Consider the following 26,436-nt stretch of genomic DNA (forward strand, 5'->3'; position numbering starts at 1 on the left):
CACTCAACAGATATATACATGTGTCATCCTCGCGCACACACACACACACACACACATACATATACATAAACCAACTCACCCACCCACCACATTTTTGAGTGGATTTAGGGCAAGAAAGAGCTAATGCTATTATAAGTGGTGCAACAAGTTAAATGTTGTGATCTGTGTGAGCTAGATTACTGATCCAGGAATAGATCTTCTACCTATTGCTTGTAAATTAAGTTTCAGTTGAAGCTGGAGGGATGGCCAAGAGGAGAGGGGCTTGCGGCCTCTTTCTTGTAGCTTGTCTTGTGAGGAGCAGTGCACAAAGGATTAGTTCAGGTAAAATCACTTTAGTTAGCAGATCTGAGAGACTCTCTCTCTCTCTCTCTGATACTCTCACTGTTGGAGGAATAGATGCCTTGTTGAAGTTTCAAGTAGTTTATTTAGTTAATTAGGTAGATGGGTGAGTGTTCTTGTTCTATTACATTAAAAACCTTTTACCTAAGAATGACGTTCCACAAGCTGCTAAACTGGTAAATCCTCACTGGTCTTTTAGGTATTTTCAAATAAGGGACTAATGTCTAAGCTTTGGGGGTTGGTCATTCTGCTTTTCATAGTGGTGGGAGAGGAAGTGGGAAGTAGCAGTAAGCACCAAGCCTTACCATTACATGTCTCAGTGGAAAAAAATAAAGGAAAACTGGTGGCTGCGTATGTGTAAGAGAAGTAATTCCCCTAAGTACCACATTGGCATTCTGATTAGATGTGGTTGATGCCATAATCAGATTATCAGTATCAAGGCACTACTGTCTGTGCTCCATCTGGTTATAACTAAATATGCACCTCAGCTGTGGGAAGCTAGAAGCTGAATAGGAGGGTGTTGCTAAGATTCCTTTGGAAGTTACTGGAATGCTGGCTTTGAAGGGGCTGTACTACTATGACCAAAAATGTCCTTTTGTTTGACGTTAGTAATTGTTTCTCCTGTGATCAGGGTAAGCAGAAAGCTGATAAAAATCGAGCCCGGGTTGAAGAGAACTTCCTGAAGCAGACACATGTTCAAAGGCAGGAAGCTGCACAGTCTCGTCGAGAGGAAAAGAAACGGGCCGAAAAGGAGAGGATCATGAATGAAGAAGATCCTGAAAAACAACGGAGACTTGAGGTAGTCTTTACTTTTTTACTGTAGAATATATAGGTGTTAGGTTTTTAAGTCCTTTTTATTAAAATGTGCTTTTAATGCTTTTCTTATTTTTGTACAGCATATAGTATTTTCATAGTGTCACAGTGGTGACAATTAGCATTGCTTCTCTGGTTGAGTTGTACAGAGTTTGTATGTTCTCCTTTTGCAGATGTGTTTTTGGAGGTGTCTGGTTATCTCCCACACCCCAAACATTACCTCTGTATGAATTGGAATACCTCCAAATTGTAATCTTCTGAGTAGCCCATCGTCATATTAGGGTTGTGTGTGTGTGTGTTTCCTGTGATGGACCATCTTCTGTCTCAGGACTGGTTCTCTGCCTTACACCATTGTTTGATGAGACAGTTTTGGCTTCCCCATGTATCTTAGTATGGTAAAGCAAGATGAAGGAAAGTAAATGAATGTTCTTCTTTTCCCTTCCTGTTGACCTTCTTTTGAAAAAAGAATCTGATTATACTTGTAATCCTCACATTTGTGTTCTGACCGAAAAACGTCCGCTTATGGAGTAAAGCTAGACTTCTGGAAGAGGTCTAGTCAAAGAGATCTTTTTCTTGTTAAGAATATTAGTAGTAGCATTTTCAGAACTTGCATTCAAACCCCGGATCTTGTTTTTTTTTTTTTGGACATGTGTATCATAAAACAGAGTCTATTTTCCCATCCTTCATACTGTTTGATCATCACTTACAAATTGTAGCAGGTAACCTCACATTTGATGCCCAGATAATATATTAGTCCTTAAGGCCCCAAACCTTCTGAGATGTTCTTCATTCTCACTTCTGCTGTAGCATTTAGGCTATACAGAATACAACAACCTGCCAGCTTCACAAAGCTCTGGCTCCCTCCCACACCTTCACTCTGATTGCTGATTAGAAGCCCTGTCTGGGGAAATCAGCACCCAGAGTAAAGATGTTTTCAGTACTTTATGGCTACCTTAAGAAGAAACAGCAGCTCAAAGGCATCTCAAATGCAGCATTCAGCTTTTAGATTCATTTCTGATGTATAAGTCCCCAGTGGGGAACCTTTCCACACAGAATTATTGCCCTTTTAAGAAAAAATATTGTGTTCTGGGGCTTTAAGTGCTATTTTCCCTTTTAAGAAGCCTTAGTATTCTTTATGAATATCGGACGTTTCCTGTCATAGACCACGATTTTTAGTGCTGAACTAATTTTTGTATTTGGGGGCTGTTTTTGTATAATGTTGTACTTCTTGTGTAAACGTTATTAGTTTCTAAGTATTTGTGTCAGGAAGAATTTTAAATGAGCAGGAGACATAACTGTATATGTCAGTGCTTGTGTATACTTCATGACAGTGTACCTGACATTTTTTCTATCAGTGTGATTTTATTTGTCTGACAGGATTTGAGTGTGTTATTTGTGCATTACTTTCCAAGTGTAGGTGTGTGTGTTCATAGGTAGGTAGTAGGCGATCTGCCTGAGGGCATTTACAAGCCTAGCCAGAGTGTGTCGGCTTTCGCCACCCCATTAATTAAATAACTGATCCTCTGTCAAGCAGAGCCATTGAAGTGATCCCAGGGGTGTATTTTCTGTTACCCATCCACTTGTCGAGGTTTCTCTTGAAGAGTGTTAGTGAGGGGCTCTGCCTGATGTAGTTTGAAATTTTGTTCCAAAGCATGGGGAGTCTTTGTGACAGGAATCTTTCCCTCCAGCATGTTCTATTTATTGTTGTGGCGAAGTTTAGCTTACTAGAGCGCGTGGCTCGCAGTGATTTCTTTAGGTCGAGCATGTCCATCAATTCTGAGTTGGACATAGCTTTGCAAGTCAGGCAGAGAATCACCTCTGAGTAAGCGATATGCCACTGAGTACAGCCGGAGTTTTTTTCAGTCGGGCTGCATAGGATAGGACATATTTTTAAGGCCAGTAATCCTCTTGGTGAGGTACTTATGTGGTCTTTCCAGCTGTTGGAATTGTCTTGTGAGGTATATCCCAAATGGGGCATTGTACTCTATGATGGGTCTAATGAGTGACGAGTAGAGGGGCACTGTAACCTCTTTATTTCTAGATGCGAACCTTTTAGTAATTACATGAGCCACATAGAAGGATCTCCTAAATACTTTGGCAGTATGATTGTCAAAGGAGAGAGTACTCTCTACCTGGGTCCCCAGATCTCTTATTACCTCTTCTGTATTAAGGGGGCTGCCACCTATGTGGTAATTCATAGGTGTTTTGTTTGTCCCAAACGGGATGACTATGCATTTTTTGGCATTTAGCTTGAGGCCATGACTTTGACACTAGGTGTCCATCTCAGTAAGGCCTTTTGGAGGATGTCCGTGTCAGCCGGAGAGTCAGTTATGGCTTCCAGTTTGCAGTCATCGGCGAACTTGGTTAGCCATAGTCCTCCTGTGTTTGCCTGTGCTTCTGAGAAGTATATGCCAAATAGTAGGGGTCCCAGGACCGAGCCTTGCGGGACACCACTTGTGACTGGTTTAGAGCCGGACCTGGAGCCTGCTGTTCTTATTTTGTGAGTTCTGTCTGTAAGCCAGTTGGCAACCCATCTCATGACTTAGGGGTTTATGTTCAGGCTGGTGAGTTTTTCTGTAATACCAGAGTGGGCAATGGTGTCGAAAGCCTTGGCGAGGTCAAGGTAGGCTGTGTGAACCACCTTTCCCTCATCTATGGCCTTGGTGACCGTCTCGAAGAAGTCAACCAGGTTTAGTAGGCATGATCTGCCCATAACAAAGCCGAACTGGGTCGGTTCAAGTGTTTGGAGATTCCCATTGTCTTTGTTAATGAGTTCCATGATGGATGCGCTCCATGGCATTGCAGACCAGGCTAGTCAGGCTTATGGGGCGATAGTTACCAGGGTCAGTGGTGGCCCCTCCTTTGTGGATAGGAATAACCGTTGCTGTGCACCATTTTATGGGCACGTAGCCTGTGGAAGAGGCTGAGGTTGAACAGTGTGTTTAGGTGGGGGGTTAGTTCGTTCTGTAGTTCATGCAAGATGCAGCCTGGGACACCATCTGGTTCCATTGATGCTGTGTTTTTGGCTTTTGAAAGGGCTGTTTTCACCTGTGCGTTTGTGATTTTTGGGACACTACCCTCTTCCGGTATTGTGGGCCCTTTTGGAGGTGAGAGGGAGTGAAGTTTGCACTGAATCTATCTGCCAGGATGTTGGCAATATCAGTAGGTTCAGTATATTTTGTGCTATTTTGCACTAGTTCAGTACATATCTGCGAGTTACCACTTAGATTCTTAACATATCTAAAGAAGGCTTTGTGGTTATCTTTTGAATCCTTGGCTATTTTTCTTTCGAAGTTAGCCTTGGATGATTTCATGAGGGACCTTTAGTTTCTTACTGATACTGATCAGGGATGTCTTTCCTTCTTGGGATTTGCTTTTTTTCTGAACTAGTTTCCTCCTTCTATTGTATAGCCTGTTTATGGCAGGGGTCTACCAAACTGGTTTCCCTCTCTTAGAGGAGTGAGTCTTGGTTTTTCTAGGGATGGCACGATCCTTGCATCCTTGTAGGTGCTCATAGAGTGCATTTGTAAAGGTTTCTGCTTCTTGGGCAGCGTTATCCTTTAGCGTGGGGGCTGTGAAACTTACTACCTCTGTCTTAAGTAAGGTGAAGTTTGCTTTAGAAAAGTTTTTTACTGTGGTTTCCTTGGTTGAGGGTGGTGATGGAGTGTGTGGACATCCAGAGTGATCAGCTTATGGTCTGATCCAACCAGTGACGGGTTGACCTCCGGTGTGGAACACCTGTCCGCCCATGTTGGTGATGTCCAGGTCCATTATGTTTTCACCTCTGGTAGGGGAGTTTACTAGCTGATCCAGGTCGTTTGAGTTGATGAATTCCAGGAAGCGCTGGGCCTGGGAGTTTGTACTCTAGTAGTTTTCCCAGTGAATGGGAGGGTAATTGAAATTGCCCAATATCAGGGTGTTCGGTAGGACCTTCATGTTTTCCAGTGTCTTCAGAAAGGTGGAGTGGTGGTCCTGGGTCATGGAGAGTGATCTGTAGCAGGCCACAATTTGCATTGCAGATTTGCCCGATGTTAGTTGCACATGGATGGTCTCAGAGATATCATGCTGCACCACTAACCTGGAGGTGTAGGTATCCTTGATGAATATGGATACACCCCTTGCTTTTGTGTTTCGGTCCGTGTTCTGTGGCCGAAACTTGTGGTATGAGTTGTAGCTCGGTAGTGCTGGGGTGCTCTCTGGAGCCTTGAACCAGGTTTCAGTTACTGCACAGATGTCGACGTTCTCCATACTGAGGAGTGCTTCGAGCACGTGCATTTTGAGATTTAAACTCCTGGCGTTGAGTAGCATAACCCTCAGTTTTTATGTTAATTGTGCTGTTTACGGAGGTGGGTTTGACTTTTGAGCCTTGCCTAAAAAAGGCACTATGGGGGCAGCAAGAGTCTTGGCCAGTATTTGGAAGCCTAGGTGTGACAGGTGCAAGGCATCTCTTGCAAAGCAAGGCGGCTTGTCGAGCATGTCGTCCCAGGCTGACAGACACTGGATCTCCTTTGAATGACACCAGAAGCTTAGCCACTTGTTAAAATTGATCATTTTTTCTGTAGACTGAGGTATCATTCTTGGTGAGGGCAGGATGCTACTCAGGGTCGTGGTCATACCAGCCTGGGCTACATGATTAGAGAGCTCTTCCATGTCCCTTTTCATGCAGTTCAGGGAGGTACGTCTCAGGTCATCGTTCACACCAACATGAACAATGACAGAGTCATATTTGTACTTGTTCTGTAGTGACCTGAGTGCTTGTGTTATGTGGCGGATTCTGACTCCCGACAGGCAGCTAACAGTAACCTTCTGCTTGTCCAGCCTAGTGAGTGGGATGTCAGTGTGCCTGACTTTAAAGTCACGTATTACTAGTGTGTTAGGTATGTTATTTCGCCTTAAGGACTGTGATTGTGCGGCACACTGGTTTTGTGTTTTATGTGTTGTCTGGTTTGTGACAGGAGATGCAGGTTGTTTGGGTGTCTGCTTTGGAGGTCTCTGATGCTTTTGCAGGTTTTTATTTAGAGCCCCCAAGTATGATTTGTGTATTTATGTGTATTTTTTGCCGGTGCTGTTTTAGTAGGTCTGTGTGCGGCTGGAGGTGTGGTGCAAGTGTTAACCTTTTCCTCTTGACTGTCTTTTCCAGTCTTGGGTGGAGACAGCTTAGCTTCCAGTTTAGCTGTATAATTGCATCTCTCGCATATGTTAGTGTTTTGTGGTAGGAGGAGAGGGTTGTCTGTGTACATAAGGCAGGTTTAACATTGCCTCAGGATACCCAGATTCACCAGCTGGACTGGAGTGTACACTTGTAATTGCCCTTTGGTCATGCCTGAATAGTAGGGTAAGCTGCTTAGTCACTTGGTTGGTGAGGGGTGAATAAAGAGCCTTGCCCTGCTGGGTAGTCAGTGTCAGGGTATATTAGTGCTTGCTATTAGGTCTGAGCACGTGCTGGGCTGCAGGATGCTTTTTTGAGTGCTTAGGTTGAGAGTTAGACTAGTTTCAAGGGAAAAACTGAAGAGGAGACTTAGTGGAGTTGGGAATAATTTAACCATAGCTAACTGGCGCTGCCCAGTGCGCAAAATCATGCAAACACGTTTTTTATAGTAGGGAAATGAAAGAGATAGAAATTAGCCCAAAATGGCCAATAAACTACCAATATCTGGGCTGGAACCACTCCTCCAGGGACAGATTGGTTGCTCAAAGCTCCCATCTCTCACAGGTGAACAGAGAAACTTCCTTCTATCCAAGTAAGGTATGGGCAACTCAGAAACTAGTATCACATCCCTGAATTCAGCACTAGCCTGAAAACTGGACTATACTAGCTTAGAAAGGTGGGAAACAAGGAATGTTTTAGTTTTTTTGAAAGGATAAGACAAAAACAGTAAAGAATACACTTAAAACCGCTTTAAACGACTACAAACTATCAGAAAAGGCTATCGCACTTTAATGTGTAGCCTACAACAGTTAAATTATTTAAACAAAAACAACTTTTTAAAAGTGCAGGCAGTCAAATAAGTACAATATGTTAAAAAAACAAGCTTTTAAATCACAATAAATGCTGGAAAATCTGCATTTAGGTGGAAAACACTTAAGTACAGCAAGAAAGTACAGAAAACTGATACTTAATCACTCCAAAGTCTCTCTTCTAAGCTAGAAGGCTTGTATCAGTTTAAGGCTTTCTAGTGCTACCCAGTAGGTTAGTTACAGGAAAGATGGGAAACAAGCGCAGATGTGGTCTTTTAAACCAGAAAGTTGAAAGAGATGGACAAACTGTCCAAATGGTCAATAAACTACAATTTCTGGGCCAAGAACCTCTCATCTCATGGTAGACAGGCCACCTAGTGCTTACCACTCCCACTGATAAGCTAGAAGGCTTTCCTCCCAACACAGAAAGGCTTGCAGGGCTCAGAAGCTTACCAACAGTCCTGGATGCAGCAACTCTGTATCTGGACTAGGCTAGTTACAGGAAAGGTGGGAAACAAGCGCAAGTGCAGCTTTTAAACCAGAACATTGAAAGAGATGAAAAAAAAAACTGCCCAAACGGTCAATAGCTACAATTTCTTGTCCAGGAACCACTCCTGTTGTGGTAGATAAGCTACCTAATGCTTACCACTCCCACTGATAAGCTAGAAGGCTTCCCTCCAACACAGAAAGGCTTGGGGGGCTCAGAAGCTTACAAAGAGTCCTGGATACAGCAAATCTGTACCTGGACTAAACTAGTTACAGGAAAGGCGGGGAACAAGTACAAATGCAGTCTTTTAAGCAAGCAAATTGAAAGAGATGGAAAACTGCCCAAACAGCCTAATAGACTACAATTTCTGGGCCAAAACTCACTCTTCCCATGGAGGATTGGCTACCTAGTGCTTACCACTCCCACTGATAAGCTAGAAGGCTTCCCTCCAACACAGAAAGGCTTAGGGGGGCTCAGAAGCTTACTAACAATCCTGGATACAGCAACTCTGTAACCAGACTAGGCTAGTTATAGGAAAGGCAGGAAACGGGCGCAAGTGCGGCTTTCAAACCAGAAAGGTGAAAGAGATGGAAAAAAACTGCTCAAACAGCCAATAGCTACAATTTCTGGGCCAGGGACCACTCCTCTTGTGGTAGATAGGCTTACCTGATGCTTACCACTCCCACTGATAAACTAGAAGGCTTCCCTCCAACACGGAAAGTCTTGGGGGGCTCAGAAGCTTACAAAGAGTCCTGGATACAGCAGATCTGTACCTGGTCTAGATTAGTAACAGGAAAGGCAGGAAACAAGCGCAAACACAGGCTTTTAAATCAGACGGTTGAAAGAGATGGAAAGGCTTCCCAAATGGCCAATAAACTATAATTTCTGGGCCAGAAACCACTCCTCCTGTGGTAGATAGGTTGCCTAGTGCTTACCACTCCCACTGATAAGCTAGAAGGCTTCTCTCCAACACAGAAGGGCTTGGGGGGCTCAGAAGCTTACCAACAGTCCTGGATACAGCAAATCTGTACCTGGACTACACTAGTTGTAGGAAAGGCAGGGACCAAACGCAAAACGGGCTTTTAATCAGAAAGTAGGAAGTGGTGGAAAAATTGCCCAAACGGCCAGTGAACTACAATTTCAGGGCCAAAACCCACTTTTCCCGTGGTAGATAGGCTACCTAGTGCTTACCACTCCCACTGATAAGCTAGAAGGCTTCCCTCCAACACAGAAAGGCTTGGGGGGCTCAGAAGCTTACCAACAATCCTGGCTACAGCAAGTCTGTATCTGGACTCGACTAGTTACAGGAAAGGCAGAAAACAAGCTTAGAATTTTTTTTTTTTTTTTGTTACAGAAAAGTAGCTAAAATAGCAGTAAATACAATTCAAATTGCACTGCAGGCCAGCACACCCGAGTGTGTAGCAACACTACGGCAAATACAATTCAAATAAATGCAATTAAATTAACAAATGAAAAACAAGTGCAGAAGGCAGTAAATTAGAAGGCTACTAACAACCAGTAATAAGTGCAGAGTAAGAGCGACTGAACAGATAACAGCACACAGAAGAGCAACTAAGACAGTTACAGTAAGAGCAGCTGAATAATATATATATATATATATATATATATATATATATTTTTTTTTTTTTTTTTTTTTTTTTTTTTTTGTTGAGGGAACAGAGCAGGATTAAGAGGCTACAGGGGTTGTCCTTCCCAAATGCTCTTTTTGTACACAGTAGGAGTGCCTGAAATCAGAATATGATCTCACTGCACTCAGTTGAGTGAGCACATGAGATGGGCCCAAAAGAGTATCCAAATATAAATCTACAAGAGGGGAGGACAATTTCAAAGTCACCAATATTAACACCAAAACAAGAACAGGGAAGGTGGGTGGGAAACTAACTGTAGAGAGACAGCTACAACTTCAGTTGAGTTAATATTCAGTGAAAAACACAAATAAATAAAGTAAATACAGTGCTATATGAAAAAGAGCAGATAAAAGTGTACTTAAATTCACTTATACGTCCAGTTGATTTCAGGTAGATGTTAGCCGGCCAAAGCTCAATATTAAGCAGAGATAACTCAAAATGTACCACTTATATAAGGCAGGACAGAATAGTGTGCTGCTTGTGAACAGATGTTCATAGTGTTTCACTGTTGTAGTCATTACACTTGTGTTATCCTGCTGGCAGGCTACCCGCAGTCGGCCTGAATTCCAAAGTCTAGGTCCGGCGTCAGTTGCTGTCGCCTCTTCTCTGACGTCAGTGCGCCAGGGGTATAAAAGATGCAGCCGACACCATTTTCTTCAGTCTTTCTTGCCGCCCGGTGCCCGAAGCAAAAGCAGTTCGCAATTGCCGGCCGGCCGACTCCTGTGATTTTCGAAATCGAATTTCAGATCCGAAGTCTTCAGTAAAGCTAAGTACCCCATTAGGGAAACTCTTTTCTTGCTCCAGACCGATGTCAGAAAAAGTTAACAATTGTATTTCTTGTGGGAAGCAAATACCTCATAAGGATTTTCATTCTTACTGTATTCCTTGCCTAGGCCCTGATCATAACGTTGCTAGCTGTCGGTTTTGTGCTAGATTTAAGCGTCGGTTCGATTTTGCCTTTCATTTCTTTGGCCGAAGATTCAGTTATATAATGCTGTCGGAACAGCCGACTACCGGAGTTTATAAAAAGCGCAAGGAAAAAGAAAAGAGCAGGCATCCGAGGTCCAAAACCGACTACGTGGCTTCTGCTAAGCCAGTCGCCGGTTCACCAGTTCTCAGTGAGGTGCTTTCGCAGCCCCTGGCGCCCGCTACCTCAGAGCCACAGGCCGCTGACGACTCCCACGTGGAGCCAGCTAGGCCTCTGGATACTCAAGGTATTGGACACTCGGAAACTATTCCCTCAGATGGGTCCAGAGCCGCTGAGCAGGTATCGGCTTCTGAGGGTGTTTTCAGACCTACACAGTTATATGTAAAGCCTACTACAGCTTCCAAAGCAAAGACTAAAGCAGTTCTAAAGACAAAGAAACAAGTACAGCATTCTCCTGGACAAGCTACCATGCCTAAAAAGCAGATGCTCAAAATGGCCGAAGACCTAATTACCTTGATCAGGGGTTCCCATCCCCCTCCTTTCAAGAGGCCTAGGCAAGAGACAGAATATGAATCTTCAGATCAGGTTTCCATTTCCTCTGACTCCTTTTGAACAGGAATACTCTCTTCCTCCTTATGAGGATTCTGATGCTGAAGAATCTATCCCTTCAGCCTCACCGCCTGAGGATTTTTCTTTTGGGGAAACCCTACATACCATGAGGGAGCACTTCCACTGGGAGAGACAGGACTATTCAGAATCTAAGAAAAGACTTAGAGATTTCCTTTTACTACCTCAGCACAGGCCTTTGGCTATTCCTCCTGTGTTAGACATTGTAGATGATGTATTTTCCAAGTCCGGACTTTCTCCTGACTCTCTTCCTCCTGCTCCTGTTAAACCAGACAGATACTACAGGGTTCCAGATTCACATAAATTTCTTTATAAAAACCCTGCTGCTGACCCAGAAACTATTTCTCAGGGTCCCAAAGGGGTCAAGGCTTCTACTGCAAAAAACCCTATCCCCTCTGCTAAATATTCAAGGGCACTAGACTGATGGGGAAAAAAGGTTTACACTTCCGCTACTTTGGCTGTGAGGGCTTTAAATTGTCAATTTCATATGCTTAAATATCAGCAATTCTTACTGTCAATGCTAAAACAGAAAATGTTATCAAATTCTGATTGTGCAGAAAATAAGGAAATGCAGGATTTATTGCATGCAACTGAACAAGTGGGAAAGCATACATTGCAATGTGGTTTTGATTCTCTGGAGGCCTCTTGCAGGGCTGCAGTTACGGGTTCTGTTATTAGGAGGCATGCTTGGTTAAACAGAATCTGCCTGATCATGTTAAAGCAAAGTTATTAGATGCTCCATTACAGCATGATACTTTATTTGGTATTAAAGCAGAGGTGGTGTTGAAGAAAATGGAGGACAAAGCGAAATCTATGCAAACAGTAAAGGATTTCTTACAGATACAGCCACCCAGATTTAGCAGGAATGGCCTACAAAGAATTGGTCCTTTCCAGTGTCAGACAGACCACAAAGAGGCAGATACAGACGCCCCAGAGGCAGATCCCAGCCCCATGGCTCATACAGGCCTAAACAGTGGGCCACTTCTACTTCCAAAAGCGGAGAAGACAAAACACAGCCATACAGGAAATGGTCCCAATGACTTTCCTCTGCCAGCTCCAAGCACTTATCTTTTGGCAGCCCCCTTAGGGGGAAAACTAGCACTTTTTTCTCAAAATTGGCACATGATCACCCAGGACAAATGGGTCTTGAATATAGTGTTCCAGGGCTACAGGTTCCACTTTCACACTCTGCCAAGGCCAGAAAGTATGCCAAACCTACCACACAATCAGTGGGCAGAGACACAAACACAAGATCTGAAGTAGGAACTTCATTTGTCAGCAACCTGTGGGATACGGATCCGATCTCGGATCCGAGCCGGCAACTTCTATCATAGCATAGATCCGAGCTCCTAGCTCCTCCCCCTTACCCACAATCCCCTGCCTGCCCTAACTGATCTAGTTTGCCGCTCTTCAAGCAACAGCAAGGTTCAGAGCTCTTGGCGTTTTGTGAGAGAAAAAGTTTTGTATTTCTTCTTTCTGAGTGACTGATTGTGTGTGTGGTAGGTTTACCCTTACTCTTTTTTATATCTTATATAATTTTGATTTATTTTTAAAAATATTTCTCCCTCCCCCGCTGGTCGTAGCGTGTGTCTGTGACTGAGTGTTAGGGGCCTAGTGAGTGTGCTTTTCTACAGTATGTCGGAGGCCCCTAAAGCAATTTTTTCGAACTGCACCGAGTGTGGTCACAAGCTTTCACCGGCTGATGGCCACACTTGGTGCATTAGGTGCCTTGGGGTTGAACACCTCTCTTCGGGTTGCTCGATTTGCACGGCGTTCAACCCCAGGGCACTCAAGGATCGAAGGTCGAAGCTAGTTCTGGCAGGCCTTCTACCCCCAGACTCTGCTTCGGCCTCCGGTACTTCGGTGCCCGCTACCCCCCGGTAGCGGTCACTCCTGCCTCCCTTCCTCCGACCGGGACTCAACCTCCCGCTTCGGCTCCGGAGGATAGGGAGGCCAGGAAAGAGAAGCGGCGGGAGAAGCACCTTAAGCGGCGGGCCGAGGACTCCTCATCGGCCCCGCCCACCAAGAGGGCTTCCCCGTCCAAGTCTTCTCGATCTCCTCCTCCTCGGATCCGATCCCCTTGTTTCTCCCCGGGACCCGAGGAGGAGGTGATCCGGTCCCCGTCGAGGTCATCGAGGCGACACTCCAGGTCTGCCTCGGTGGCCTCGTCGAGGTCCACTTTTAGCATGTCTGATGTGGACATGGACCGGATGATGAGGAGATTCATCCAGGCCCAGATGCAGATGGGAGTGCTCTTGCCTCCCCCGACCTCTTTTTTCGCTCCTATAGCTCCTTCTCCGACCCGCATTCCGGGCTCGGAGCCGAGCCACGTTGGATCCGGTCGGAGCCGACCGTGCTGGGCACGCCGGCTCGACTATTCCTCGAAGTTTGTCGGATCCGACCTCTCGAGCCGTGGGCGAGCCGGATCCAAGGGATTCGGTGTGCTTTCGGCTTCGTCCCGGTCGGAGCACACTGGTCCTTCGGATCCGACGTTCTCGGTGCTGGGTCCAATCCCCGCTTCGGATCCGAGTGGGAGTCGGATCTCGGATCCGTCAGAGAGCAGCTCCCCCTCGGCTTTCACTGCGGTGGAGAGGGCACTGTCGAGTGCTTCCAGGCCTCCGGTCCTGGCTTTGGCTCCCTCCCGCACTCCTTCTCATCTGGTCCTGGCTCCCCTCACCCGGCCCTCGGGGCAGCCTGCCTCAGCGCCTTTAGGAGTTCCAGTGGAACAGGATACAGCCCGTGAGGACTCCTCGGATAGCCCCCCCGAGGAGATTCCCCACAAGGCAAAGTGCAAAAGGAGGCACATGGACTCCCCTGAGAGTCTCACAGAAGATACGGACTTGGATGAAGGGGAAGGCTCCCTAGATCACCCCCCGAGGATGTCTCCTTTGGAGACATCATGGAAATGCTCAAAATCAGGGGGGGTGGTCTGCCCCCAAGGCTTCCTCTGACGAGTCCGTATTCCTTGAGGCGTTTGAGGTAGGACCCTCTACCTCTTGGGTGTCCCCTCCACCCGACCCCCTGGTGGATCTCATATCCTCTAGGGCTTAGGTAATAGGTACCAGGTTCTCTCACCACGAAATATTTCAAGATCTCAGTAATAAGTCCAATTAAACCAGCATGAAACAGTCCAGTACAAACTTCAAACAGATCCAAAGGTAATCCAAAAAAAGGAAAAAGTTTATTGAAGTGAGCACTTTCGCGTAGCACCTACTACGCTTCATCAGACAATGTAAAAACACTAAAAACTTCTACTTATATATTAAATGTGCCATAAAAAGGCGCCATAGTTAATGTCCATAATTAGTTAATTAATTACATTAAATAAAATGCATTCAATTTCGTTCAACTGAGCTTAGTTTACATTCAGTTTTAAAGCAAGCTAACACATCGCGTTTTCAATAAACATAGCCAGAAACAGAATGTCATCTAGATGAATGTTAAGGTTAAATATTTCATTCGAAACGCACTGCCAACTAAAAACTAGTGTATAGCATATTTACCAGTTTTAAATGCCCTTCAGTGAATAATAAATAATATATAAATATAAACTAAAATGTAGAATCTTTGTAAAAAAGAGAAGTAGAGGAACAGTCAACAATCATCAAATGACTAATGCTGATAAAACTTAATAAAAGCAATTATGGTAAATCAAATATTGAATATGAATGTATAGTATATTAATAATTAGTATATGAAATATTAAATAAACAATACATGATCAACATAGGTGTTTAATATATATATACATTTTTAAAAATATATAAATATTATTAATGTAAACTGTTATATGATCTATATCACTACATTATGTGCATAAATGAATAAATAAATAAATGGATAAATAATGAATAATGAAATGAATATGAAATATGAATGTATTAAGACATGATAAAACTACAGAGTACATAATCACAAATGTAATTATAAATATAATAAATGTAATAAATAAATAATTATGGACTTAAAAGTGTAAATAGTATTAAGCTAATGAATGACACAGATGTATATAAAATGTGTATAAAATGTATAAAAATATATGTATTGCTCTGTGTAGATGAATTCATGCTTTATTTAAAAAAGAGAGTGTGTAGGTCACAATGACATATAATATAATATATGAAAAACTCATCTAGTTTCCAGAACAGGTTTCATAGAAATATAGCTATTTATACCAGGAAATATATGGGCACCTAGTCTTAGGATCCATTTTAATTCTTTATTACTCAGATGTGTGGTATTATCACCACCTCTTTTATTAATTGTAACTATCTCTAAGACTCTGAAATAAAACTTGTGTGAAGGGTGTTCTATTATGTGTTTTGCCAAAGCATTCTGTTCATTTTTTCTCTGTATATCATACAGGTGGCCATATATCCTATCCTTCAAACATCTTTTTGTTAGCCCAACATAAAAAGCCTGGCATTTTTTACAGGTTGCAAGATAAATAAGGTTTTTTGTGTAACAAGTTGCAAAAAATCTTGGTTGAAAAATATAATTCATGGTGGGATGATGAAATTCTTGCACTTCAGAAATGAAGTTACATCTATTGCAACCATGACAAGGAAAAGTACCTGTTCTTTTACTAATAGGAAAGGATGCTGAATGGGTGGAATGAATGTCATTACACAATATTCGTTTGAGATTTGGACTGTTCCTGTACATAAAATGAGGTCTCCTCCGGTCCTGGCTTTGGCTCCCTCCCGCACTCCTTCTCATCTGGTCCTGGCTCCCCTCACCCGGCCCTCGGGGCAGCCTGCCTCAGCGCCTTTAGGAGTTCCAGTGGAACAGGATACAGCCCGTGAGGACTCCTCGGATAGCCCCCCCGAGGAGATTCCCCACAAGGCAAAGTGCAAAAGGAGGCACATGGACTCCCCTGAGAGTCTCACAGAAGATACGGACTTGGATGAATGGGAAGGCTCCCCTAGATCACCCCCCGAGGATGTCTCCTTTGGAGACATCATGGAAATGCTCAAAATCAGGGGGGGTGGTCTGCCCCCAAGGCTTCCTCTGACGAGTCCGTATTCCTTGAGGCATTTGAGGTAGGACCCTCTACCTCTTGGGTGTCCCCTCCACCCGACCCCCTGGTGGATCTCATATCCTCTAGGGCTTAGGTAATAGGTACCAGGTTCTCTCACCACGAAATATTTCAAGATCTCAGTAATAAGTCCAATTAAACCAGCATGAAACAGTCCAGTACAAACTTCAAACAGATCCAAAGGTAATCCAAAAAAAGGAAAAAGTTTATTGAAGTGAGCACTTTCGCGTAGCACCTACTACGCTTCATCAGACAATGTAAAAACACTAAAAACTTCTACTTATATATTAAATGTGCCATAAAAAGGCGCCATAGTTAATGTCCATAATTAGTTAATTAATTACATTAAATAAAATGCATTCAATTTCGTTCAACTGAGCTTAGTTTACATTCAGTTTTAAAGCAAGCTAACACATCGCGTTTTCAATAAACATAGCCAGAAACAGAATGTCATCTAGATGAATGTTAAGGTTAAATATTTCATTCGAAACGCACTGCCAACTAAAAACTAGTGTATAGCATATTTACCAGTTTTAAATGCCCTTCAGTGAATAATACATAATATATAAATATAAACTAAAATGTAGAATCTTTGTAAAAAAGAGAAGTAGAGGAACAGTCAACAATCATCAAATGACTAAGGCTGATAAAACTTAATAAAAGCAATTATGGTAAATCAAATATTGAATATGAATGTATAGTATATTAATAATTAGTATATGAAATATTAAATAAACAATACATGATCAACATAGGTGTTTAATATATATATACATTTTTAAAAATATATAAATATTATTAATGTAAACTGTTATATGATCTATATCACTACATTATGTGCATAAATGAATAAATGAATAAATAAATAAATGGATAAATAATGAATAATGAAATGAATATGAAATATGAATGTATTAAGACATGATAAAACTACAGAGTACATAATCACAAATGTAATTATAAATATAATAAATGTAATAAATAAATAATTATGGACTTAAAAGTGTAAATAGTATTAAGCTAATGAATGACACAGATGTATATAAAATGTGTATAAAATGTATAAAAATATATGTATTGCTCTGTGTAGATGAATTCATGCTTTATTTAAAAAAGAGAGTGTGTAGGTCACAATGACATATAATATAATATATGAAAAACTCATCTAGTTTCCAGAACAGGTTTCATAGAAATATAGCTATTTATACCAGGAAATATATGGGCACCTAGTCTTAGGATCCATTTTAATTCTTTATTACTCAGATGTGTGGTATTATCACCACCTCTTTTATTAATTGTAACTATCTCTAAGACTCTGAAATAAAACTTGTGAGAAGGGTGCTCTATTATATGTTTTGCCAGAGCATTCTGTTCATTTTTTCTCTGTATGTCATAAAGATGACCATATATCCTATCCTTCAAACATCTTTTAGTTAGCCCAACATAAAAAGCCTGGCATTTTTTACAGGTTGCAAGGTAAATAAGATTTTTCGTGTAACAAGTTGCAAAAAATCTTGGTTGAAAAATATAATTCATAGTGGGATGGTGAAATTCTTGCACTTCAGAAATGAAGTTACATCTATTGCAACCATGACAAGGAAAAGTACCTGTTCTTTTACTAATAGGAAAGGATGCTGAATGGGTGGAATGAATGTCATTACACAATATTCGTTTGAGATTTGGACTGTTCCTGTACATAAAATGAGGTCTCCTCTGGTCCTGGCTTTGGCTCCCTCCCGCACTCCTTCTCATCTGGTCCTGGCTCCCCTCACCCGGCCCTCGGGGCAGCCTGCCTCAGCGCCTTTAGGAGTTCCAGTGGAACAGGATACAGCCCGTGAGGACTCCTCGGATAGCCCCCCCGAGGAGATTCCCCACAAGGCAAAGTGCAAAAGGAGGCACATGGACTCCCCTGAGAGTCTCACAGAAGATACGGACTTGGATGAAGGGGAAGGCTCCCCTAGATCACCCCCCGAGGATGTCTCCTTTGGAGACATCATGGAAATGCTCAAAATCAGGGGGGGTGGTCTGCCCCCAAGGCTTCCTCTGACGAGTCCGTATTCCTTGAGGCGTTTGAGGTAGGACCATCTACCTCTTGGGTGTCCCCTCCACCCGACCCCCTGGTGGATCTCATATCCTCTAGGGCTTGGAAGGAACCGGACACCGTAGAGTCGATCCCCAAGCATCCAGACAAAATTTTGAGTCCTCCTGCAGAAAGATCACATTGGAGCAGAGGTCCCCCTCTGGATGCCATGTTGGTGGCTGCAGCCACCAAGAAAGAGTTGGCTCAGGAGAGCCCCACGGTTCATCCTCCGAGCAAGGAGTCTGGCGCGATGGACCGTCTTGGGAAGCGGGCCTTCAGTTCAGCGACCTTCTCTATGAGGGCCTTGAACTACATGGCACACGTTATTCGGATGCAGCGGGATCTAATTAAGGAATACGCTGCTTCCCCCCCGGGGTCCATGTCGGAGGGAGACAAGGATTTGTACTCTTCCCGAATGGCCACCCTCCGCTCTATCTCTAATACCTCTATGCGGTTATTGTCTCATGCTACAGAGGGAGCCGCTAAAGCAGGCAGAGTCGGGCTTGTCATGAGGAGACAGGCCTGGCTCCGTCATTGTGACTTTTCGGAACCATTTAAGGCGTCATTCGCGAATGCCCCTTTTGATGGTTCTGCACTGTTCGGCAAAACCGTTCGCGACACTCTTGTCCAGAGCGAGAAAGACGGGAAGACCTTGTCTGCCGTCGGAGTCCGCTTCTCTGCGCCCCAGAGGTCCTTTTCCAAGAACCAAAAGGGTCAGAAGAAGATGTGGTTCCGAAAATCTGATCAATCTCAGTCTGCTCAGGACAACCAGTCCTCTCGTGGCAGAGGAGGACAGGGAGGACGCCGCCCCAGAGGCAGAGGGGGTCCGAGGAATTTTGGGTCCAGAGAAACTTTCTCTGAGAGGCCCATGCAGAACCCCTGAGGGGTTACCCGACTGCTCCACTCTGGAGGCAGTCGGGGGGCGTTTTTCGAAGCACCTGGCAAAATGGGAGTCCATAACAACAGATCGCTGGGTGCTTCGTATTATATCCAGAGGTTACCAAATTCCCTTCATAGTCAACCCCAGAATCAGAAGCCTTCCCGACGTCCCACCCAGTCAAAAGAAGGCGGCCGCTGCAGAAATTCAGCAGCTTCTACAAAAAAGAGCCATCCAGCCCGTCCCCCCCAGATCAAGTCGGATCAGGGTTTTACTCCAGGTTCTTTCTGGTGCCAAAAAAGACGGGGGACTTGAGGTCCATCCTCGACCTCTCTCTCCTAAACCTGGCGGTACCCAAAGAAAAGTTCCGAATGGTCACGTTGCAATCCGTCCTCCCCTTATTGCGGGACGACTGGATGTTCTCTATAGACCTCAAGGATGCGTACTATCACGTTCTAGTGGACAGGTGTTCCAGGAGGTTCCTCCGCTTCCGGCTGGGAGCCAGTCGCTTTCAATTCAGGGTCCTCCCCTTTGGTCTCACCTCAGCCCCCAGGGTGTTCACCAAGGTCCTAGCGGTAGTGGCGGCCCACCTGAGACTCCAGGGAATTCAGGTCTTTCCATACCTGGACGACTGGCTCCTCACAGCCCCAACAAGGCATCTACTTTGTTCAGGCAGGGACTATTTTCTCGGTCTGGCTCCACTATTAGGATTAACCATCAACATGACCAAATCCTCTCTCATTCCTACACAGATGCTGGATTTTATAGGGGCAAGACTGGATTCCAGACAGATGCTTGCGTTCTTGACTCCAGATCGGCTTCAGAACCTGATGTTACATGTGCAGGTCATTCTTCAACTGCAAACTTCTTTGGCGGAATTGATTCTGAGGGCCCTAGGATCTATGGCGACTGCAATCCCTCTGCTGCCATTGGCCCGGTTGAACATGAGGGTTCTACAGTGGACCCTCCAGGTACAATGGTCCCTGTCTTGCAACCCTCTGTCTCACCCCATTTCCTTAAGCAAGGTTTGCAGAAAATCGCTCCTGTGGTGGCTCCAGTCTCCCAACCTCCACACGGGACGTCCCTTCTCACTACCTCCACCAGTCGACACAGTGACCACGGACGCTTCTCGCCTGGGGTGGGGGGTGGGGGCATTTTTCAGGCAGGACAGTCCAAGGCACATGGAACGACGTAGAGACCTCTTTGCATATCAGCGTCCTAGAGATGAGAGCGGTGCTTTTGACGTTGCAGGCACTACACAACTCTCTTCCGGTAGGGACAATTGCGGTACAGACAGACATGTCGGTAGTCTGGTACATCAACAAACGGGGGAACCAGGTCTTACCCCCTTTGCCGCGAGGCCATGAGAGTGTGGGAATGGGCGATTTCCACCAACCGCTTTCTCATAGCAACGCACATTCCGGGACGGTCCAACATTCTAGCGGACAGGCTCAGTCATACTATCCTGACTCCTTACGAGTGGTCTCTCAACCACCGAGTCGCAGAGCAAGTATTTGCCCGATGGGGGCGACCTTGTTGCGATCTTTTTGCCTCTCCTTCAAACACGAAATGCAACGATTACTTTGCTCTGATCCCCCCTCCAATGGAGTCCCCGAGAGACTCTCTAGTTCATGCTTGGCCTCCCGGTCTGCTTTATGCTTACCCTCCTCTTCCCCTGATGTTGAAATTATTACAGAAAGCCAGGCAGCTGGGGAGCAAAATGATCCTCATTGCCCCATTCTGGCCTCGTCAGACGTGGTTCCCTTACCTATGGTCTCACCTAGTGTATCCACCATGGATTCTGGATCCCATTCCGGATCTCATCTCTCATCCTCTCGGTCTTCCGACTCCGAACCTGGTCAACCTCAAGCTGACAGCTTGGTTGCTCCAGTTCCACTCCTCATAAGGACTCCCGGGATCTCATCACCAGTCAAAGCCATTCTTGTAGCAGCTCACAAGCCTTCCACCAGGAAGGTTTATCGGAGTAAGTGGAAACGCTTCACCATTTGGGCAGAACACCGTCGTTTAGACCCTTTTACAGCCCCGATATCATCGATTCTAGAGTTTCTAACCTCTCTTTTTCACCAGGGGGCTAGTTCTTCCACAGTCAAGGTACAACTGGCAGCAATCTCATACTACCATGTGGGGCAAGAGTCTGGTCCTCTTATCACTCCCAAACTGTGTAAGACCTTCCTCAAGGGTACCTTCCTCCTTAGGCCTCCAGTTAGAAGTGGTACCTCCATGGGATTTATCCTTAGCCTTGCAGGCCTTGACTGGTCCCCCATTCGAACCGGTGGCCATGGTTGATCTCAAATTTCTCTCTTGGAAGACAGCCTTTTTGGTGGCCATAATTTCAGCCAAAAGGGTATCGGAATTGCAAGCCCTTTGTGTCAAACCACCATATCTGGTTTTTCACCCGGATAGGGTTTACCTCAGAATCAACCCATCCTTTCTACCTAAGGTCTCTTCAGAAGCGAACATCAATCAATCCATCAATCTCCCAGTGTTTTTCCCCAACTTTCATAACAAAGGAGAGTACAAGCTACATTCCTTGGACGTACACAGACAACTACGTTTTTATATCCATAGAACTGCTGATCATAGGCAATCCGATCAGTTGTTTATCTCCTTTGCCAAAAGTAATTTCGGAAAATCAGTTTCTAAGGTTTCTCTCTCGCGATGGATCTCGAGTTGTATTCTTTTAGCATATCAGAGCTCGGGGAGGCCTGCACCTCAAGGAGTCCATGCTCATTCTACTAGGGCCGTTGCCACTTCTGCGGCCTTTCAAGCTAGGGTTCCACTGGATGACATTTGTTCCGCAGCCACTTGGGCTTCATCTCACACCTTTATCAGCCATTATAAAATAGATGTTGTTTCCCCGAGGTAGAGCGTCCTTTGGCTCTGCGGTGCTCCGGAATATCCTTCCATGAAGGCCACCCAAGACTTGGGTAGCTGGGGACTCTGTCCCACAGGTTGCTGACAAATGAAGTTCCTACTTCAGATTAAGAAGTTATGTACTCACCATAACGTTCCATTTGAGTAGGTATCTTCATTTGTCTGCAACCATCCCCCCCTCCTTCCCCCTGACCGATATGATCGTTCTTGTGTTATTAGCATATGTTCCCATTGGGACACCTTTTATCTGTTGTGCTATGGGGCAAACTTGATCTGAGGTTAGTTAGGACAGGCAGGGGATTATGGGTAAGGGGGAGGGGTTAGGAGCTCAGATCTATGCTATGATAGAAGTTGCCGGCTCAGATCCGAGATCGGATCCGTATCCGACAGGTTGCTGACAAATGAAGATACCTACTCAGATGGAACGTTATGGTGAGTACATAACTTCTTATTTCATCCCTCATGGACAATGAGGGCCATTCAGCAAGTACCACAGCAAGAGCAGGGACAAGGATTTTACTCAAGACTTTTCTTGGTACCCAGAAAAGACAAAGCCTGGAGACCAATACTGGACCTGTCTACTCTAAATACATTCCTGGACATTCCAAAATTCAAAATGTTGACTCTGCAACAGCTTCTGCCCATGTTGGGCAAGAAGGCTTGGCTTGTAACTTTGGACCTAAAAGAGGCATACCTGCATATTCCAATCAGACAATCTTGCAGAAGATACCTCAGATTCCTAGCTGGCTCAGTGCACTACCAATTCTCTGCACTGCCCTTTGGCTTATCTACTGCGCCCAGAGTTTTCACAAAATGCCTGGCACCAGTAATTGCATTTTGCAGACAAAGAGGAATTCAGATATAGCCTTACTTGGACGACTGCCTTATTCAAGCAGAGAACAAGGACATTCTACTAAGGCATCTGGCATTTGTAAAAAGATTACTTAGTTGCCTAGGGTACACAGTAAACGAAAAGAAATCAAAACTAGTACCCTCTCAAGAGATAATATTCCTGGGTGCAAGCTTAAATACAACTGCCCAGATGGCTTATCTCATGCCAGACAAACAAAGGCAACTGACTTCTTACTTCAAGATGTTGGCAACAAAGACCCAGTTATCTGCAAGAAAAATTCTGCAGGCTTTGGGCTTCATGGCATCCTGCATTCTGCTAATTCCATATGCCAGACTGCATATGAGGAAACTACAATGGTATCTAAAAAGTGTTTGGACTCAACATTGTCACAGCCTGGAAACATTAATTACCCTCATTCCTTGCCTGCAACAGGAGTTTCGATGGTGAGCACAGCCCTGTCACCACAACAAGGGACAGCCATTCACCCTACCCACAGCCAGGCAGTGAATAACAACAGATGCTTCGGATTATGCCTGGGGGGCCCATATGGCAGGAAAATGTATTCAGGGCAGATGGCCCACAAGCCAAAGTCACCTTCATATCAGTCAAAAAGAGATGCTGGCTGTTCAGAATGCCCTGACAGCTTTTAAGGATCTTCTCCATCCAGGACAACTACTGATAAGGACGGACAATACTACAGTCATGTGGTACATAAACAGGGAGACATTCATTCCTACCCCCTCTGCAGACAAGCCATGACCTTGTGGGACACAGCATTGACTTATCAAGTACACCTGCAAGCACAATTCCTGCCAGGAAAAAAAATACTCTGGCAGATGAACTAAGCAGAAACCTCATGGATCCCCACAAGTGGAAACTGGATCCACAAGTCTTCAGCATAATAAATAAATGGGGATGCCCAGACATAGATCTATTTGCCTCCCCTCACAACTGCCAACTACAGAGATTCTGCACAAGGATGTATCACAAACAAGCATGAAAAGTGGACGCTCTGTCATTCAGCTGGAAAACCCTAACAGTATATGCTTTTCCTCCACTGCCTCTCCTCCCCAAGGTACTCCTAAAGGTCAGACAAGAGAAGCCAAAAATTATTCTAATTGCACCAGACTGGCCCCACCAGCACTGGTACCCAATCCTAAAGAGCTTGTCTCAAGGCCTAACCTGGACATTGCCTCTCATTCCTCATTTACTGACCCAACGAAACAATCATATCCTGCACAGCCAGCTCAGAACCCTAAATCTGGCAGCATGGCGGATAATGTAGCCATTCACAACACACCTCTCTCTAAAGCAGTGATGGATGTTATTTTGGAGGCCAGGAGACCCAGTACCAGGAAATCTTATTCTGAAAAATGGAAAAGATTATGTGCTTGGAACCAGGCACAAGGAATTGACACGGTTGTACCAAATATTCCTCAGATTTTACAATATCTAACTGAGATGCTGGATAAAGGCCTATCCTTTTCATCAATCAAAATCCATGCCTCTGCCATTTCAGTTTATTACAATACCGAACCACCAATTTTTTCACATCCGCTGCTAAGACAATACCTCAGAGGGGCCAAAAACATAAGACCTCCAAGGGAGAGCACCAGTACCTGCATGAGACCTCAGTTATGTCTTGGAAAAACTCACACTGCCGCCTTTTGAGCCAGCCAATACAGCTGAAATAAAGTTCTTATCTTGGAAAACAGCTCTGCTCCTAGCAATAACCTCTGCAAGACGAGTCTCAGAGTTACAGACACTCATGGCTGTGGAACCTTTTATCATTTTCCATCCAGACTGGGTTTCTCTGAGGACGAACCCCACATTTATGCCTAAGGTAATGTCCAGTGTGGCCCTTAACCAATCCATTCATTTGCCTACCTTTTATCCAAACCCACAGAATAAGGGTGAGAGACTCCTGCATTCTTTGGACATACACAGACAGCTACGCTTCTACTTGGACAGAACTAAAGCTTTCAGAAAGACTGAGCAACTCTTAGTAGCATATGCTGCAGGATCACAAGGAAAGGCTATCTCAAAGCAGACTATTTCAAAATGGATAGGCCACTGCATTCGTCTCTGCTATTCACTACATGGCAAATCAGTGCCTAAGGGCATTAGGCCTCACTCTACCAGAGCAGCAGCTACTTCAGCAGCCTTCCTCAGAGGAGTACCAACCAAAGACATTTTAGAGGCTGCAACTTGGAGTTCAGTGCACACTTTTGTCAAGCACTACCACTTACCTCTCTATTCTAAATCCAGAGCAGGTTTTGCCACTGCAGTTCTACAGGGCCTGATAGCCTCTCCTAATCCTTTTTAGACCCAGCCACCCTACCTCAGCTTTGGAATTCAACCCAAGTGTAATGACTGCAACAGTGAAACACGATGAACATAGACCTACCATAAATATAGATGTTTGAGTGTATTCACTGTTGCAGTCCAGGTTACCCACCCATCATCCCCCCTTTTTTCTTTGCTGGGACTTATCTGTACTTCTCTATCCTATACAACCTATGTGGTGTATTTGCTTGTAGATGAAGGAAATGTTTATTTTTGTGCATGCATACTTATTGGCATAATTTTCAGCCTAAACACTTTGGGGGCACCTGACATCTGGGGCAAGAAAAACTGAAGAAAATGGCGTTGGCTGCATCTTTTATACCCCTGGCGCACTGACATCAGGGAAGAGGCGACAGCAACCGACGCTGGACCTAGACTTTGGTATTCAGGCAGACTGCGGGTAGACTGCCAGCAGGATAACCCAAGTGTAATGACTGCAACAGTGAATACACTCGAACATCTACATTTATGGTAGGTACACAACTGTACTTTTTTGATAACTTACCTTCTGACTAAGTCATTCCAGCAGTGCTTATCTGCTTTAAGACCTCCTCCTTGGTAACATCATGGATATTTACTCTGGTCCTGCTGGTTTGTCTCCTGCTATACCTAGAAAGAAAAAACAGCTTACCAAGGAGCCTTTGCTGACACAGCTAACTCACTCAAGGCCTCAGCCAGTGGTGGGTGAACCTGAAGTGGCCATTTGCCATTTCTTAATCCAGTCACTTGCTTGCCTCTCCGGCTTTCTCTTGTTTAGTGCTTTCTGCAACTATGAACCGGGAGTCAGCCGTGTCTTCTGTGGCTGTTCCATTATCTGATCCTGGTATGAGAGAACCATTATTTCTGGGTCAGGAAGATGCTCTGAGAGATACTTCTCAGGGTAACCAGGGAATGAGACCTCTAGCCAGGACAGAAGTGCCTTCTTCATCAGTCCTTAGTCAAGATTTTACCTGCAAAGAAGAAACGAAACGTTAAACACTTTTCATCTTAAGGCACGGCATGTGCTAGAAAAGATTTTCTTACCATAGCCAAGTAGTTATAGGTTGTTACTCCTGATGCTCAGAGAAGTCCTTACCTGAGGACAATGTCAGCAAAGATTTTCCTGACAAAAATTTGTCAAAGGATTCAAACACAGACAGAGACGCAGTTTCTTTTAAAACAGATTACAAAGCCCAGTATTCTCTTTCTGAGGAAACATGGTCCTCGCCACCTCCTTTGGATGAATTTTTCTTTTCTCGGACCATAGCCGTGTTGAATGAGGCGTTTTTGTGCTAATAAGTGGCCAAGTGAAATGAGGTGATATGTTACAAGTGGATGTACCGTATTCCACCCCCATTTCTCCTATTTTGCCAGCCTTGGAGATATGTTTATTGCTGCTGTTGTAATCCTGATATCCTGATTCTCAGCCTTCAGTTCCTGAAAAGGCAGATAGACTTTATCAATTTCCTCAGACTAATAAACATTTGTTCTCTTATCTGAGGTCAGATCCAGCTGCAATTTCTATATCTTCACCAGCTGGGAATAGACTACTAGTTTCTTCCAATTC

At 44.4% G+C, this 26,436-nt stretch overlaps 1 protein-coding gene across 2 annotated transcripts in view; it reads left to right on the plus strand.

The window, feature by feature from the left end:
- Window positions 1–26,436, plus strand: part of CCDC47 (coiled-coil domain containing 47) — a 1,413,375-nt gene that overhangs the window by 1,355,832 nt on the left and 31,107 nt on the right. For both annotated transcript variants that reach the window (XM_044055193.1, XM_044055194.1), the window contains exon 12: window positions 971–1,138. In XM_044055193.1, the coding sequence (XP_043911128.1) occupies window positions 971–1,138 (168 nt within the window). The remainder of the gene's footprint in view (window positions 1–970; window positions 1,139–26,436) is intronic.

Source organism: Protopterus annectens, chromosome 13.part0 (assembly GCF_019279795.1).
Source record: "Protopterus annectens isolate FY-2018-M chromosome 13.part0, PAN1.0, whole genome shotgun sequence".
NCBI classification, from domain to species: domain Eukaryota; kingdom Metazoa; phylum Chordata; order Ceratodontiformes; family Protopteridae; genus Protopterus; species Protopterus annectens.